General features: G+C 39.0%; 1 protein-coding gene across 6 annotated transcripts in view; it reads left to right on the forward strand.

Annotated features, from left to right (window-relative positions):
• Positions 1 to 251: 251 nt before the first annotated feature.
• LOC148850637 (rho GTPase-activating protein REN1-like) overlaps positions 252 to 19633 on the forward strand; it is a 123712-nt gene continuing 104330 nt past the window's right edge. For 3 of the 6 annotated variants that reach the window (XM_088944296.1, XM_088944297.1, XM_088944298.1), the window contains exons 1-3: positions 299 to 435; positions 679 to 779; positions 9346 to 9404. In XM_088944296.1, the coding sequence (XP_088800422.1) occupies positions 715 to 779; positions 9346 to 9404 (124 nt within the window). In that variant the 5' untranslated portion in view covers positions 299 to 435; positions 679 to 714. Of the gene's footprint in view, positions 436 to 678; positions 780 to 9345; positions 9405 to 19633 lie in introns of all 6 variants that reach the window. The other 3 variants (XM_088944299.1, XM_088944301.1, XM_088944309.1) reach the window with 2 other exon arrangements.

Below are 19633 nucleotides of genomic sequence, written 5' to 3' on the forward strand. Positions count from 1 at the left end.
GGCTACATAAGACGGGGGTAGCGCGTCCGCATAAATCAGAATTACAAATATAATTTAGATTACAAAGAAGATCACTAAGATTGATACTTACTTTCCGATTTTACCTTCCGCATTGGTCCACCTTGGGCCTTGGCGCATTTGCTCCGTTAATTATCTCAAATTACCACAACTGCCCTCCACGTTTTCCCTCCAATCCCGAAAAGTTCTTGTATTCGTATGCACACATGAAATTGACCTGTACAGACCCCCGCGTTCCGAGGGGCCGTTTAAAATCGGTTGCTTGTCCAACGGGTTTCGGTTGGGAAATCTGAGAAGACCAGACTGGGATGCGACAGAGAGGCCGAAAGCGAATTTTTGCAGCCTGCACATCGTCTCCTTCCTTCTTTCTAGTCTTTCGGTCTTTCTTTGCTTACCAGATGAAGTTTTCTTTATGAGGTATTACTAAGCTACATTGCCTGTATCTGTTTCCTTTTTGTCTTTTGGTTTCTTTTTATTGCTTTGTGTTCAAGTCTACACGTCCTTCTTCTCGTTTGGAGGTTTGAATTCTTTTACCTTGAGGCGACCACCTGTTTATATTTGTTGTTATTGTACCTGTCAATTGATTGCGATGATAATAAGAAAAATTCGCTTTTGGCTTATACATATGTTGCATTGCGAAATCGATCAATGATAATGCAGGTTTCTGCTGAGTGCTTTTGATCTTGCTGATCGTGCATGGTGATCCTCTGGGATGTGAACGAGAATCAAGGATGGCTACCCGAAGCGCAGAGTCTTCACATGTATGTTAGAGATATGTTCAATGGGGATCTCTTGCAGTATCATTATTTCCCCCCTTATCTATTTATGCTTTAAATTATTTTAGTTTAAACGTTGGAGAACATGATTGATTTGATGAATGTACGATAAGGGTAGTATGTTTAGTCAACGAAAAGGGAACACTTAAGAAAGCCTCTTTAACAAAAACAAAAACCAAAAAAAAAAAAAAAAAAGAAGAAAGGGAACACTTAAGAGTGCCTGATTTTATGTTTCAGGGAGATGGCGGTCCAACATCCGCCTCCTCTTGTGCTGGCAACGTGGTAATTGGCTATTTTCTATCTTCAACATCCTTTCTGGTTTACCGTGTCATCCAAGTTTTATGACATTGGTGAAACCGATCCATATGCCATTTCCATTACATTCCCACACGTTTCAAGTTGTGAAGTGATGGGATTGGTTGAGTCACAAAAGCACTCAGTTGAGAGTTAAATGACAAGAATTACTAATGAAGGAAGTTGAATGTCAGTATTAGAGGATGCCATGGAAAAGTTACTTAAAGGATTCCTCCTCCTCCTCGAGTGTATCTCATTGATTAATAACAAGCAACAAAATATTTAAAGTTGATCATGATTAATTTCCAATATGTAAAAAAAAAATATTATGCATCTAAATGCACCTTTACCCTTTTTTTTTGAAGGGTAACACCTTCTTGAACTGATGAATAATAACTAATATGCCAGCTTAGAATCTCATATAGACGAGTTTACCTAATAGCCTTGTCAACATATTTTCTGATCCTGCCTCCCCCCCCTTTTTAAGTTTAAACTGAGTATGCAAACGAAATAGGGGTGAATAACAATCTGGATCCCACTAAGCTATTTGCCACCTGGGCCTGTTTGATCAACAAGGGTAATGAAGTTAAAGGCTTAACTTCTTTTTGACTCTAATTACTCCATAAGAGGGTCATTCTTTATATATAAACATTCATGTGAATAAAAATCTTTTAAGTAAAGCAAATTCCATTTGTATTTTAGACTAACATAACTGCTAAAGTAGGCAACAATACATTCTACTTTTTTTTTTCTTCCTGGATACACTGATGATTTACCTCTGTGTTGGATTCTGTCATATTGGCTGGGTTTGAATTATATTAAGGGAAAATTCCAGAATAGTACCCTGTACTTTAGGGGTAGTCTCAGTTTAGTACCCGAACTTCAAAACGTGCCACTGACATGAACTCTTAAAAGCTGTTAATTTATCCCTGTCGTTAACAGTCTGTCAGTTATCCATATCACGAGATGACATGTGTGACTTAAAACTTTTAAAAATGTCAAAACTGCCCTTTGAAGAAGACACTGTTCATTGGCTTCTACCTTGGGACTGAACCAAAACAAACATTGTTTTCATGCCATGAAAACTCAATGGGGTTTCGCCAAGTTCATCCCCCTCGCCACTTTCAATGACATTTCACCAAATACTTAAAAGAAAGTTCTAATTTACGGAAAATGATTTGAAATGATGCTAAAAAAAAGAAATGTTTCAAATGACTCTAACTCTATCATTCCCAGCCTGTAGCAGGAGCTGGAATAGTCATTGGTGGTGCAGCTGCTGCACCTTCTCCGAGTTTGGTCCAAGTTCAGAAAAAGCCTTCCCAAGAGAGTTTCTTTTACATTCATGCAAAAGTTTGACTGCCTTGCCAAAATCTTGCTAGAGATTGTCCCAGTTCTGCGAACATGGATAAGCTAGACGAGCAGATTTATATGCTATTTGAATGTGAAATTTGGGAAGGCTAAAAGAAATGAAAGTTTTATAACAGATGGAGAACATTCAAGAAACCAGTAATTACTTTTCAAGATTATCTGTGCCTCTTCACCAGACAAAAAAGCATGTGTTTGTGCTTCTGCTAGGTGATCTTCAAATTTAAATATGTAATGTTTAAGTTTCTCATATTCAGGATTTGATTCTTCCAACGGATTTTCCTTTCCAAGAACGTCACTTGCTTTGGATTGCACAGCCTGTCAAAGATTAAAAGCAGCAAGGGGGAGGGAATCATGATAGTGTTGTCTCACACTAGAGTATTGAAAGGGAACCTTTTATTAACTAAAAAGGTTCCTCTTTGTCCAGTTGACACTAGAGGACTCCAGTCAACAATTGCCAGAAATGGGATGCCATGGTGGAACAGTATTGTGAGAACTTCAATACTGCCCTCTGACCATAAGGCCTTGCAACTTCTCCCATGTTTTCCCTAGGTTAGTAATGAATATACCGTCAGTTTGCCTCTTGAAGACATAATGTCCCATCTGGAAATCACAATTCTTGGTCCTGAGATGGACGTCCATGGCCAACATAATCTGAATGTCGGCCTCCTTCTGTGACAGCCATTCAGTGTAGTCAACATGGCTTCTGTTAGAGTAGTGCTCTCGATCGAGTAGATCTGACGGTAGCAGAGGAAGAAAAGAATGAGTGAAACCCTAAACCTTCTCTTCTCTGTTAGTATTGAGACTGCTGAGGGTTGTCTGGTAATATCTGAAGTAGCTGAATCCCATGATTTTTTAGAGTGAATAAAATCGTTTCCGTCTTCAGTCTCAAGGTAGAAGACAATGAACAGTGTCTTCTTTCGAAGGGTTTTTTTGACATTTTCAAAATTGACGGTTGGTACTAAACTGAGACTAAACTGACGGTTTGGTACTAAACTGATACTACCCCTAAAGTACAGGGTAATTCTGGAATTTTCCTTTATATCAATTACAGCCTCAATGTGACAATATGAGTAAATTGGAAACTGCAAAGGAAATTTCAGTTCATGTAAATGGATTGTCTGCCAAAGTAAAATCTTATTTTCTTTGTCCATCAGGAATATCCACTACTTCAAAATTAACATTATTTTCTAAACCCTTCATCTCTTCATACATGTCACGCCTCAATTTAGATGCCAGAGCTTCTGCAATGCTTAAAGCAACATCCATAGGAGAGAAGTTCCAAAAGAGCAACAAAAAAGGTGATAGGACTCTAAGAGAAACCAAGCTATGCATATGATATTTGCAAAGTGAAAAGGAAAGCTAAATCCTTTTTAGAATTAAGAAAGGATCAGTTCTAAGAAGTGAACAATATGAGAGCACATCAACTGCCAAGAACATATATTACCTAGATATGGTTGGGCAAAGTGTCAGATATGGAATTTAAATTGAAAATTGAAGTATCTGAAATGATATGCACCCTTGTACAGGTATTTGAGTATCATCGGCAATAATTTGTCATGGTGGTTGTAACCTTGGGTTTATTGCATATAGATATGCCTTTGGCTTTCTCCCTTTTCTTGTACTTCCCTTTTTGAAATCATGTGATTAATTGATGAAATATGGAAATAATAAAAAAGGGGGAATATGAATAAGAAAAGTAGGAGAAGTGGTTTGCCTCTTTTGAACAGTTGAGAATGGTTAGATGGGGTGTTTTTGGTCTTTTTCTCCTTTTTTATACTCTCTCAGTATTTGAGCACCTAGATAGGGGCCTTCTTGTAATTATTATTTTTTCAATTATAAAGCGAACTTTTGAGGGTGTGAACAGTGAACAACACACACCTCTCGACACATTGCATTCTTCTTCCTCTTCTTCTTCTTCTTCTTCTTCTTCTATTCTCTTCTTTCTTTCTCTCTCTTGAAACCCTAGCTTTTGCAACTTGGTATCAGAGCAGGTAGAAGCATTTGGGAGTTAGTTTTTTGCTGATCTCCTACCTAGAGGTGAACTGTTGATGTCAGACCACCGCCGGATGACATCAACAGTCTGTATAGGTGTCGGCGACAGTTTATGAAACCAGTATAGTTTGATTTGCCTTGATTTTAGAAAAAATTTGGTATGACTCTTGTTGTTATATGAATCTTCTATGATTTTTGGTGGATTTTTCAAGGAAAAAATTGCAGAAATTCCAAATCTAATGTTGAGCCATGTACAACGGGTTTAATGATTTTTTTCTCTGCTGTAAAACCTAGATCATTCAAGTCGTTTTTCAATGTGGGATTGATGGGAAGTGGTCCTGTAATTTTCTGAGCACCGTGTGATTTTTGGGAGATTTTTTTCTCCCTCTATTTTGCTGCCAACCTAGTTTTTTGGGTCTTCCTTTGGTTCTTAACCGTTGGGTAACCTTGTTTTGGGGTTTGGAACCTTGGTTAAAGTGTTAGGGGTCCTTTTGGTTGGTGAAAAGGTGTCTTGTTAGAATATGGAATCATCTAAGGATTTTCAGATGGTTCCTGGCGTGCTCCCGGGAGCTGCAGATATTCCCAATGATATGATAACTACTGTTAAAATGGATGAAAGTAATTTTTTAGAGTGGTCTCAGTATGCTAAACTTACCATTGCTGGGAGGGGTAAACTGGGATTCATCACAGGAAGGGAAGTGAAGCCAAGTTCTGAAGACCCGAAATTTGCAAGGTGGGGATAGGACAACTCCCTTGTTATGTCATGGCTGATTTGCTCAATGCAACCTCATATTGCCCGAAATTACATGTTTCTTCCATCAGCCAAGGATATCTGGGATAAGGGTAGTTGCTACTTATTCCCAAGTTAACAATACTGCTAGAATGTATCGGATTCGGAGGGAAGCTTGCAGTATGCATTAGGGGAAGAGATCTGTTGCTATGTATTTCTCTTCTCTATAGAAATGGATCACTTGAATGCTCTAGTTTGGAAGGACCCTAAAGATGGTGAGCAGTATCGGAAATACATAGAGGAGAATAGAGTCTTTGATTTTTTGGATGGCTTAAACCCAGAGTTTGATTTTACCAGGCAACACATTCTTAGTGCAAGCATTGTTTCTTTTGCTACTGCTTATTCTCTTGTACAAGGGGAAAAAGTTGAAGAACCGTCATGATGCAATCCTTTGTGAGTGATCATTTTGCCTTTATGTCATCTCAATCCAAGCAAAATTCTAGCAAACATCCCATTACAGAGAAGGTTGATGATGTTATTTGTGAGTACTGCAAGCCAAGACACACTAAAGAAAGGTGCTGGAAGCTCAGTTCTCATTAAAACGGAGAAGTACAAAACCAGGAAGAAGGGCAATGGCTACAATTGGTAATGATGCTCAACCCTCGGATGTGCTTGACTCCTTTGATGTGATGGCCAAACTCAGGAATATATTGTTATAGCTAGAGAAGGGTGGTATATCCTCGTCATTTGGTTTTGGACTTAGTAATCTATCTAGTTCATATGCCAAGATAGGTAATGCACCTGCTTGTTCCACCTATTTAGCCCATGGATTGTAGACTCTGGGGCTAGTGTCCATATGACTGGTATGCCTTCACATTTTACCTCATATAAGTTAACCTCGGGGAAGGGCAAAATTATTGTTGCTGATGGAGCTCAGACCCCAATCTTGGGTCAGGGTGAAGTCAGAATCACTAATAACCTTTCTCTTGACTCTGTTCTACATGTACCCCAGCTACAAAAAAATTTATTATCTGTTAGTTCTCTAACAAAATCCCACAATTGCTTAGTGATATCTTTTTTCCACCCATTGTGTTTTTCAGGACAGGAGCACGGGGAAGGCGATTGGAAGTGGGAATGAAGTGGATGGAGTCTACCTCCTGGATGGACCTTCAGAGCATGGATTGTCGAGCCAGACTGAGTTTTGTTCCAATGAGAAAATGAGTCTTTTGAAATTATGGCATTGTTGCCTTGGTCATATGTCTGTCAATTCTGTCAAGTTTTTGTTTCCAAACTTGTTTGATTTTGTGCCCAAATTGAATTTTGAACGTGAGGTTTCATTTATCCAAACAATGTAGAAACACATATTCTGCAAGCAGTAAAAGAAGTAATGTTGCTTTGCATTTGATCCATACTGATGTTTGGGGCCCATATGTTGTCCCCTGTAAGGGGGAGTTTCAGTATTTCATTCTCTTCGTTGATGACTACAGGCGGTATACATGGCTTTACTTGATGAAAAGTAAAGATGAAGTTCCTATGGTTGTTCAAAACTTCATGAATATGGTCGAGACACAGTTTGAGAAAAGAGTTAAGATAATAAGATTTAACAATGCCAATGAATACTTTGAACATCACTTGCATAGATTTCTTGAAGTCAGGGGCACTATTCACCAAAGTTCATGTAGTCATACTTCACAATAAAGTGGGGTGGCTGAAAGAAAAAACAGGCATGTGGTTGAAGTTGCTCGAGGCTTATTGTTTCAAACTCATGTTCCAACTTGTTTTTGGGGTGATGCTGTTGAGATAGCTGTATATCTCATTAACAAATTCCCATCAAGGGTCCTTAACCTTCATTCTCCTCATCAACTACTCTTCCTTGATGAACTTCCTTTTAATCTATCCCTTTAGGTCTTTGGTTGTGTTTGTTTTGTTCATGATATGAGTCATTCCCAGCGCAAGTTTGATCCTAAATCAGTTAAGTGTGTATTCCTTGGTTACTCTCCAGTCTAGAAAGGGTATAGATGCTTTGATGCTCTCTCTGGAAAGAGATATGTCTCTAAGGATGTTACCTTTTTGGAATCCTCTTCCTTTTTCCAATCATCCCGTCCTTCTCTTCAGGGGGAGAATGCAAGTGAAGATTGGACTCCCTTCTGCCTTCCTATTCCTACCTCTATTCCTCTTTTTATTCCTTCTCCTCCTCCTCCTGTGTATCGACCTTGGTCATGGCAACAGTTTTTCATCAGGCGCAGTAAAAGGGTGGCTTCTGAAGCAGAATGCCCATCACATTCTAATTCCCCAGACTCAGGTAATCTTGAACCTCCTGATGATCCTATTATTTATTATAACCTTGATCTTCCTATTGCCATTTGAAAAGAGAAGAGGACATGTAGCAAGTATCCTATTACTAACTATGTGTCTTATGATGCTCTCTCACTTTCCTATTGTGCCTATATTTCTGTTATATCTTCTGTTTCCATCCCTCGCAATGTTATAGAGCCTATGCAGTGCCCCCATTGGAAGGAAGCTATGAACCAAGAAATGGAGGTCCTAATAAAGAATCAGACTTGGGAGGTTGTTCCTTACCCTAAAGATAAGATTCCTGTTGGGCGTAAGTGGGTTTATACTGTTAAGCACAAGGCAGCTGGCTCAATTAAAAGATACAAAGCTTGGCTTGTAGCCAAAGGATACACTTGGACTTATGGCATTGATTATCTGGAAACCTTTGCTCCAGTTGCTAGAATGAACTCTATTCGTGTGATCATGTCTCTTGCTGCCCATTACTCGTGGCCTTTATATCAAATGGATGTAAAGAACGCCTTCCTTAATTGGGACTTACAAGAGGAAGTGTATATAGACTTACCACCTGGGGTAAGTTTCCTTAGCAGTGATGGAAAAGTGTGCCGCTTGAAGAAGTCTTTGTATGGGTTAAAACAATCTCCAAGAGCATGGTTTGACAGGTTCGGGAATGTCATCTTGAAGATTGGTTTTTCTTAATTTCAGGCTGACCACACCTTATTTATTAGAAGAGTTGATGGTAGAGTAATAATGTTGATAGTATATGTTGATGACATTGTTGTGACAGGTGATGATATCACATGTATCTCTCAGTTAAAGTCATTCCTTGCTTTTGAATTTGAGATTAAGGACCTTGGTGATCTCCGATATTTTCTTGGCATTGAAGTTGCAAGATCCAAGAAGGGGATTTTTCTGTCACAAAGGAAACATGTACTCGATTTGCTTCATAAGTTTGGAAATTAGGGTGTAAGCATGTAGAAACTCCAATTGATCCCAACCACAAGTTGAATTCTACTGAAGGAGAAGCTATTCTAGACAGGGGAGTATATCAGAGATTGGTGGGACGCCTTCTGTATCTTTGTTTGACTAGACCTGACATTTCCTATACTGTTGGAGTGGTTAGCCAATATATGCATGAACCAGGACATCTCATATGTAGGCAATTAACTGAATTTTAGCCTACCTAAAAACCATAGCAAAGGGATGTTGTATTCCAACCACGACCATCTAAATATTAAGGTTTACACAGATGCTGATTGGGTAGGGTCCATCGATTATAGAAGATCTACATTGTGTTTTTGGTCTTATTCTCCTTTCTTATACTCTCTCAATATTTGGGCACCCATATAGGGGCCTTTTTGTAATTATTATTTTTTCAATTATAAAGTGAACTTTTGAGGGTGTGAACAGTGAACATCATACACCTCTCGACACATTGCTTTCTTCTTCTTCTATTCTCTTCTTTCTTTCTCTTTCTTGAAACCCTAGCTTTTGCAACTTGAACAAACAATTCTCTAAAAGGATGCTGCAGAAAAGCAAGAGATATAGGTTTAGGATAGGTTAAATCCATCAAAATGGTTCAAGTAATGGCAATCCTTATTTTTCTATCATAATTCTTTGTTGCTGGATTTAATTTTAATTATTGGATTAGAGTTATGGGGCATATTATTCAGTTATTAACAATGAGGGGTTTAACTAGGCATAGAGCATTGAACTGGATTCCTACATGTAAGTAAACACCAGGTCTCATCCTGACTTGGTGTAGCATTTTACTTAGTTAATACATCAATTGTATCTTTTTTATATTATTTGTTGCATTGAAGTGCTTATTTCTTTTTTTTTTGTTTTTTGTTTTTGGGTTACAACTCCATGCAGGTTTTCAAGAGTGGGCCCCTTTTCATATCGTCAAAAGGTCTGTCTGCCTTCTTCATCTGGTACTTGGTACTTTATTTTTTCACTGAATGATAATACAATAATCTTCAGATGCTTCAAATGCTTGAAGTTCTTTCCTTTGTCTTTGTGGTTGTCGGTTTATGCCCTTTTCTGCAAGGCAAACTGACAGTTACTCTGTTGCCATTTTGATGCTTATCAAATATGGATTATTAACTTCTATTTTAAGTTTGCTATGTGATTTTGCTAACACATAAGGAAATTCCTGGTAGTACTGAATTGTATTATGTCCAATTAATTCCAACAATGAATGGTGGCACTGTAACACTGTTCGAAAATCTATGTTAAGTTTTACCATTCCTGACTCAAAATTGGATGATGGAGTTTTTCTCCAACCTAGGGAGAATGATACATGATGCAAAGCAAGTGATGCTCAAAGATCTGGGTCAATTACCTGAATCTCAACTCCAAGCAGGAAAGAAGTCAATATCGTGCTCATTACTTTCTTGTGTTGTAGATTTGAGGTGTTAAAACATGCCCATTTGGCTTGATTTTGGGATCATTAGAAAGATTATTTCTTTACGTATCTGACATACCATGATCATGCTATTCAAACATATGCAATGGCCAACTGACAGCAGAATGAATTTTTCGGCAGGAATCTTTATTCAAGGGGTATGTGGACATTCTTTTTTTTTTCCAGATTAAGCTGTAGATGAATGGTTTAGATTGATTTTTAGGTATTCTGTTTGGGGGAAATTGTTTGTTACATGGTAAAATCTCAAGCTAACAACTGTGAAAATATGAGTTCTCACTTCATGCTAAAAATGCTGGAAGTAGGTCTTTATCCAGTTCACACTTCCCAAGACCATGGATTGTTGGGACCAGCATTGGTTAATGGTCTTTTTAGTTTTAGGCGTTTTATTGTTTATAAAGTGATGTTACAGAAACATTGGAATTTTTTTTTATTACTATTGCAGCCAAAATAAAAATAATTTTATTATTGAATAGGTGGCTTTTCTTTTGGCATTTAGTTCCTCTAAGAACTCTTAGAATTGCTTGGATTAGGATGCCATAAGTGGTTTTTCCTTCAATTTTCCTCTAACAAACCTGGTCATAATTGAAATGATTCTACATAATTTCAAGGTTCTTGGCAGATGTAGTTTTCCCATTGTTTTAGTTCATTAGAGAACTGATTATCCTGAGGGAATCTAGATATCCTTGTATATAGGCAGTATTCGGTTGCCATTAGGGAAAAGTTGTTATAATTAATAGTGTGAGTAGCGCTTGGAAATTTCAATAACATACAAATAGGTATAAACACAAACACACAAACATATACAAAGAAGCTAGTCCCTTATATCTAGGGTACATATCTTGCTCCAATTTAGGGCTGCAAACAAATTGAATTGCATTTGGATTGGGGTATATTTGAATTTGATTCAATAGGATATATCCCCTATCTGATTCTATCTGATATCTGACAGATCTACAAAAAAAAAATAAAAACAATTCGAATCCCAATTTGTTAAAGGTGTCAGATATTTGGATTTGATTAGCTTAACAGTTCAAAGAAAATTCTAGCTAAAAAAATAAAAGAAAATGTAATTTGCACAAAGAAAAGCAAAACCAAGTACCAGACCTTTGATGCAGAAAGCAGGAGAACAAGAAGAAAGAAGAAATGCAGAAGACCATGCTAACTGATAAACTCAAACAAAGATAATGAAGCCACATATCATATTGTTAAATAACAGAAAAAAATAATTCTGCACATTAACTATTTCTCTTAGCTTGTAAGCAAAACATAGACCAACACCACTGCGATTATTAGGGATCTCTCTCTTCTTTATCTTGAACATTTCCCCCTTTATGAAACTGTAAGTGAGAAAAATCACTGAGATTCAAATGCTTTTTTTTTTAATCAGTAAAAATAGATTTTATTAATAACAAGTTCAAGTATTACGAATAGGTGGGATTTTTTCCACCTAAAGACAAACTTTATAATTTATAATTTTGCTCAAAACATTTGGTGCCTGGCTGTCCCTTGTTTAGCCAAAAATCCACTATCTCATTTGTTGCTTTCTCACCCATTTAAAAACAATATTCAGCTCCCTTGTTATGCTTTCTATTTCCCAAAAAGTATGTCTATGGATCCATGGGATTTGGGAGTTACATCTTGTCCATGAAATGACCACCTGAGAGTCTCCTTCCACCTCCAAGTTGTAGAAACCGAATTGCTTAGCAAATTTTAAGCCATGGAGCAATCCACACAGCTCTACTGTCAATGCATTACCATTTGCTAATGGTTCTGAAAACAATGCTAACACGTTTTCTTTTGTGTCTTGCAAGACCCCTCCTAGTCCAGTCACAGCCTGATTACCAATATAACTTTCGTCAAAATTGAGTTTAACAAAGTTGGTTGTTGGGGGTCTCCATTCTTTCCTTGGTTTGAGCTGATAATGCCACTTCCTTTCAAAGTTCCAACTTCTCAAAATGTCATTTGTTGAGAAACCTTGGAAATCCTCTAGGGTTTTCACCCAATGTGCCACTTTAATTTTCACCATATCAAATATTTCTATCTCTATTCTACTCTTTTCATAAAAATCCCTCCATTCCTTTCTTCCCATATTGTCCATAACATGGCATCTCTCATTGCTTTCTACATAATTCTTTCCCTTTTCTTTAACTGTCTCAAGAAGTTTGGGCCAAAGAGTCCCACCACGTCCTGAGTCGTCCACTTGCACCCAAAGAGATAACAAAGATGCTCCCAAATACAAACTACAAAAGAACAGGATAAAAGATATGGGAGATGGTTTAACCATTGTTTTCGCATAGAAAGCGCATGTGAGGGGATGGACACTTATTTGGCCTTCTTTTCTACAACATATCATGTGTTAATCTTTTTTTTTTTTTGATAAATGATTGATAATTTATTCATGATTGTGAAAACCTTATTTAGTCCTAGGTTACAATAGAGAAGAAGAAGAAGAAGAAGAAGAAGAAGAAGAAGAAGAAGAAGGGTTCGGCCAGTAGAGGAAAATCAGTCATCTCTCTAGTCGACCCACTTGTATTTATCTCCAATAACATAGTTACAAGAAAGATCATATTGTTCCTCATAAGTGATGGGACACATAACTTAAACTTAAATAAAACAAACCTTTCACTCTCAAATAGATAAAACCAAATGACCAAAATACCCCTATTTTGTGTAATCTAACACTCCCCCTTAAGTTGGAGAGTATATGCCATATAGTCCCAGCTTGTCACAAATATAATCTACTTTGCCCTGAGACAATCCCTTTGTAAAGAGATCTGCCCACTGATTTCCTGAGCTCACATGAGATGTGGTTATCACTTCACTTATCACTTTCTCTCTCACAAAGTGACAATCAACCTCAATATGCTTGGTTCTCTCATGGAAGACTAGGTTGGAAGAGATGTGAACAACAACTTGGTTATCATAGTATAGTCTCATGGGTTTGTCAACCGAGAACCCCATCTATTGTAACAAGTTCTTCAGCCATACTAATTCACATGTGGTATGAGCCATAGCTTTGTACTAAGCTTTTGCTCTACTCCTTGCCACCATTGTTTGTTTCTTGCTCTTCAAAGTTACAAGATTGCCACCAAAGAAGGTACAATACCCTGTAGTTGATCTCCTGTCTGATATAGAACCAGCCCAATCAGCATCTGTATACCCTACTATTTCAAGAGTCCCTCCACTTTGGTATAGCAAACCATGACTTGGAGCACCCTTCAGGTACCTAACAATCCTTAGAACTGCTTCCCAATGAGGAATCCGAGGATGTTGCATAAACTGACTCACCATACTCACAAGAAATGTTATATCTGGTCGGGTAATAGTTAGATAATTCAACTTTCCCACCAACCTCCTGTATCTTCTAGGATCATCAAACTCTTCACCTGCATCAATACTCAACTTGACATTAAGTTCCATAGGAGTCTCTACTGGTTTAGCACCTAACAGTCCTGTTTCTTCAAGTAGGTCAAGAACATATTTTCTTTGACATAAGTTAATTCCATGCCTTGACCTTGCAACTTCTATTCCCAGGAAGTACTTCAACTTATCTAAATCTTTCGTATTGAAGTGGTCCTGTAGGAATTTCTTCAACCTTTCAATCCCATTACTGTCACTCCCAGTTATGACAATATCATCCACATACACCACTAGCAAGATTTTCCCATCTTTTGAGTCATGGCTGAACACAAAATGGTCTACCTGACACTGTTTCATCCCAAAGTCTTTCACTACTTCACTGAACCTTCCAAACCATGCGTGTGGAGATTGTTTCAGTCCATAAATTGCCTTTTTGAGTCTACAAAACTTACCATCCTCCCCCTGAGCAACAAACCCTGGCGGTTGCTCCATATACACTTCCTTAATGAGATCACCATGTAGGAAAGCATTTTTGATGTCAAGTTGCACAAGAGGCCAATCATACATAGCAACTAATGAAATCAACACCCGAACTGAACCAATTTTAGCCACTGGAGAAAATGTCTCCATATAGTCCACACCATACAGTTGCCAATAGCCCTTAACCACTAACCTGGCCTTCAATCGCTCCACACTGCCATCTGGAAGATACTTCACTGTGTAAACCCACTTACACCCAACAACATGCTTACCAGGAGGAAGAGCAGTGAGTTCCTACGTGTGATTGTGTTGTAGAGCAGAGAGTTCTTCTTCCATGGCTTACTGCCACCTTGGGGAGGTAAGGGCTTCCCAGACAGTCTTGGGAATGGAAGCAGATGATAGCAATGATATAAAGTTGCGATGAGAAGCAGAAAGTTGACCAACTGAAACATAGTGTGAAATAGGATGAGAAGTACAAGTGTGTTTACCTTTCCGCAGGGCAATAGGAAGATCAAGGTCTAAGGGAGAAGAAGCAATGATAGGATCTGTCGACGAGGGTTGAATTGGAGGAGGGGCCGATGCTCTTCTGTGAGTATACACTTGTCTGATTGGTGGCCTCTCAGTAGTAATTGGCACGGGAGGTGAATCTGCAATTGGAATGGGAACCACGGGAAGGGGATCTGCAACAGGGACGGGAAGAGGAACTACGGGGGAAGGAGAAGAAACCACAGTATCTGAGAAAAAAGGAACCGATTCAAAGAAGGTGACATTGGAGCACACAAATGACTTATACCTTTTTTGAGTCCTTGAGTAACCAAGGAAGATACACTTAGTAGCTTGTGCATCTAACTTGTCTAAACTAGGCCCCAAGTTTTGAACAAAATAAACACATCCAAAGACTCTTGGGGTGAGAGGAAACGAAGACAATGTGGGAAACAACACCGAAAAGGGGGATTGACTTCCAAGGATGGACATGGACTTCCGATTGATGAGAAAACAGGATGTGAGGACAACATCACTCCAAAAATGCTTTGGGACATTCATATTAAGCATAAAAGATCGAGCAGTTTCAAGGAGATGTTGATTTTTCCGTTTAGCTACACAGTTTTGTTGTGGGGTGTAGGCACAAGAAGTTTGATGAATTATCCTATGGTGCTCTAAGTATTGCTGAAATGGTATGAGGTGTACTCTTTGGTATTATCGGAGCGAAGAATTTTAATATGAACACCAAATTGGGTACATATTTCTGCATAAAATTTTTGAAAAATAGAGAACAATTCACTGCGATCTTTCATAAGATAAATTCATGTCATCCTTGAAAAGTCATCAACAAAAATTACAAAATACTTATAGCCATTGTATGACATCACTTTGATCGGACCCCGGACATCAGAATGAACTAAAGAAAAAGGACTTAAGACATGACTATCAACTCTTGGACTAAAAGAGACTCTATGATGTTTCCCAAACTGACATGACTCACAATCCAAAGATGAAAGATGACTCAAGGAAGGAACCAACAACTTCAGAGCCTTGAGAGAAGGATGACCAAGTCTGTAGTGCCATTGAAGAGGAATAAGAGACGACTGAAAAGCTACTGGAGGGCCACCACCATCAAGGTAATACAATCCACCTGCCTCACGCCCTCCACCAATCTTCATCCCCGTCTTGAGATCTTGAAACACACAAGAAGAGGGATAAAAGGTTATGGAATAATTAAGTGACTTGGTTAATCTACTAACATATATAAGGTTAAACGGGAACTTGGGGACATATAAAACAGATGATAAAGACAAGGAGGAGAGATCAACATCACCAACACCACAGATGGAGATGTGGAGGATCGAGAAAGAGAAGAAAATACATTAGGAGTCCTAGACATATGGTTCGAGGCTCCAGAGTCAATGATCCAGTGTGAAGGCTTGGAAGCCAAGCAAGCCATAGCTGAATGGGCAAGGGTAGATGTTTTCTGCTGAGAAGATGTCTGAAGGAACTGCTCATATACTGCATGGGGTACACTCACCATCTCTTTCCCAGAAACACCAGTAGATGTGGAGGGGATCAGGTCAATTTGCTGACTTTCAGTAGCTGTACCACTACCCTTAGTCACAGCATGGTTAGCCAAAGTGTTGGGTGGACCATGTAAATCATAGTAGAAGTTAACCGTGTGCCCCTCTAATCCACAGTATGTACACTTCCTAGGGGCATTACTTCTTCCTTTACCAGTAGATGTGGAGGGGATCGGGTCAGTTTGCTGACTTTCAGTAGCTGTACCACTACCCTTAGTCACAACATGGTTAGCCCAAGTGTTGGGTGGACCATGTAAATCATAGTAGAAATTAACCGTGTGCCCCTCTAATCCACAATATGTACACTTCCTAGGGGCATTACTTCTTCCTTTACCACGACCTCCCCCTGAGTCCCGACCTCCACTCCGGCCACCAACACGGTTAAACATGGGACCATCACGGTTACTTGGGAAGTCCACGACGACCACCACCACCTCTATTTCCACGGCCTCCCCCTCTAGTCACCACAAAACCAGATCTGCCTGAGAGAGAAGAATGCTCTATAGACTCAACAGATGTTTTCCTAAGATGGGCAAAAACTTCTTCAAGTGAGGGAAGAGCAGACCCCCCCCCAGTATTTGTGCTCGGACAGGCTCATATTCAGCTTTCAAACCCACCAGAAACCTTGTCACCTCAAGTTGCTCACGCTGTTGTTGCTGAATCTGAACGTCCTGTGTCAGAGGATGATACACATTGAGCTCATTTCGGATATTCCTCAGACTTGCATAGTATTCCTCCAAGTTTTGATTGCCTTGCTTCAGATTAAAGTACTCTTGGTACAACTGATACACCCTAATTGTATTGTCTTGCCCAGAATACAGTTTCTTAGCATGATCCCAGATTTCTTTAGCTGTATCTAGGAACATAAAGTTCACGCTAATTTTTGGTTCCATGCTATTCCACAACCATGTCATTATTTGTGCATCTTCCTGTTCCTAGTCACTAAACCCTAGAGAATTAGAGGAGGGTTTCTCCTCTCTCACATGTTTTACTTTTTTCTTGGCTTTTAAAAACACCTCCACAGATTTTGCCCACGACACATAATTCTCACCATTCAACTTAATAAATGTCATTTGAACATTTAGGTAATATGGAGAAATCATAACGTCTGTTTTATTGTCATTCCCATCTCCAATCGATGCCATCTTAACTAATTCACCTTACCTCACAAAGAAATCACTGCTATATGTAGAGCATTCACCTTCAAAAATTCAGCACAACCTCACGCACTTCCACAAAACTTATCTCACTTTCAGCACCACCAACTTCTTCAAATACACATTACACATCAAATACAAAAGCTGAAATCACTCAGTCATTAAATCAAACACCTGTACTGCACACTGCAGAACCACTTACACACCAAATACAAGAGCTGAAATCACTTAGTCATTAAATCAAATACCTATACTGCACATTGCAGAACCATTCACACACCAAATACAAGGGCTGAAATCACTCAGCCATTAAACCAAACACTTACACTGCACTCTGCATAACCAACTTGTACTCAGCTGAACACTGTTCACCCGAACCTGCCTCTTCATACCATCGAATAGAGAGCTTCCTACCAATCACCGCAAACGGCCACTGCACCACAAACCGGAGGCATGAAGGCCTCCTACAGAGAAAAACGACCACTCCTTTTCAACCTTTCCTTTAATCTCCCAGTGGTTCTTGAGAAATCTGCAAAACCCTCGAGAGGAGGGCCATAAAAAAACTAGGTAAACCAGAAAAAAAGAGCAAGACGAGCAGATCTGAACTTGTTATATGCGCTCTGATACCATGTGAAAACCTTATTTAGTCCTAGGTTTCAATAGAGGAGAAGGAGAAGGAGAAGAAGAAGAAGAAGAAGAAGAAGAAGAAGAAGAAGAAGGGTTCGGCCAGTAGAGGAAAATTAGTCCTCTCTCTAGTCGACCCACTTGTATTTATCTCCAATAACATAGTTACAAGAAAGAACATATTGTCCCTCATAAGTGATGGAACACATAACTTAAGCTTAAATAAAACAGACCTTTCACTCTCAAATAGATAAACCCAAATGACCAAAATAGCCCTGTTTTGTGTACTCTAATAATGATAATCAAAATGAAATTACAATACAACCTGCCCAAAGGAGAGGCACGAGCTGGTACCTCTCCACAACAATAAGAAAGTACTACACCAGACTAAGAAATGAAAGTTTGCATAGCTGCCCAGAATAAATGTTTCCTTGATACCCCTTGCTTAACTAACCCATCCGCTATGGTATTAGCTGTTCTACCCGCCCATTGATAATTAACATTCATGTTCCTTGAAAACCAATTGGCTTTCCTCATAATATCCCTGTAGCACCAAATAACTGAAGTTGGATTTTTTAACCAACCCACAACGACTTTGGAGTCTCCTTCAATAAGCAAATTCTGAACTCCTAACTGGTCTACAATCTGAATACCTTGTACTGCCACTAGAAGCTCAACTCTAATAGAATCTCCAATACCCACGGAGCTTGAGAATAAAGCTAATATATTACTGTCTTTATCTCTCAGCACCCTACCTATCCCTGACAGACCCGGATTTCCTTGGCTGCTACCATCAAAATTCAGCTTTGTCCAGCCTTTTGAAGGAGGCACCCACACAGCTGGTACCCTGTTCTTCCTGTAACTGCTATTAGCCACAGCAATCCAATTCCTCCAAATGTCATCAAAGGAATATATTTTAAAGAAATCCAATGATCTCAGCCAATGGATTGCTCTTGTCAAAATGCAATCCTTTACGTTCTGAATATTTCTCTCATTCTCTTGGAAAATCCTCGCATTTCTTTCTTCCCATATTGTCCACAAAGCAACATCTCTAATGCACCTCCACATAATTTTACCAATTTTTGTGGGCCTTACAAAGAAGGAAGGGTCAAAGATCTGATCTACAGCTGTGATCAAATTCCGTCTGCAACCAAACAAAGCAAAGATCCAACCCCAGATAGCATCAGAAAAAGAACAGGTTAAGACTAAGTGAGAGCAATCCTCGTCATTAGCCCTGCAAAGTACACACCAATTAGGAGACACATACATAGAAGGCCTTCTCTTCTGCAATAAGTTTGAAGTGTTGATTTTCTTATAGAACACCTCCCAGCAGAAAATGATAATTTTAGGACGTATAGGTTTATACAAAATCTCCTTAGCTGGGAAACCCACTTGTCCCGAGGGAGAGCAAAGAGACTCAAAGAAAGGGGCACACGTGAAGTATCGTTTTGGATTAGGGGACCAAAGTCTCACATCAGATCTTAAAGGGTCTAGAAAAGCATTTTCAAGAAGTGACAAAAGGTTTGAAACACAAGAGAGTTCATGATCCCTCAAGCCCCTACGAAACCCAAAGTCCCAATTTAGAGAGGATGGAGAAATATATGTTGGAAGAAAGTGAGGGATTGCTTTACCCTTGTAGCGAGAAAGGGAATAGAGAGAAGGGAAAGTGCCCTTAAGGGCAGAATTGCCCACCCAAATGTCTTCCTAGAGCAAAACAGAATTACCAGAATTGGCATCATACTTGATATAGTTGAGGAAAAGAGGGAGAATACTCTGAATTGCTTTCCAAGGAGTTGCCTATGTGGCTTGACACGATACACTAGCACCCCATCCATTTCCCGAACTGCCATGTATACTATCAATCACCTCATGCCATAGTCTCTCTTGTTCTAAGGGCCATCTCTACAACTATTTTCCTAGGAGCGCTTTATTCTTCAAAACTAAATTCCCTAGTCCCAACCCACCCTCCTCTTTCCTCCTACACACTATTCCCCAATTTATTAAGTGATATTTTTTTCCTCCCTTGGCTCCCAAAGAAAATTTCT

The sequence above is a fragment of the Nelumbo lutea genome, chromosome 5 (assembly GCF_056320005.1).
Source record: "Nelumbo lutea isolate HS-2025 chromosome 5, American lotus-T2T, whole genome shotgun sequence".
In the NCBI taxonomy this organism is placed as follows: Eukaryota; Viridiplantae; Streptophyta; class Magnoliopsida; order Proteales; family Nelumbonaceae; genus Nelumbo; species Nelumbo lutea.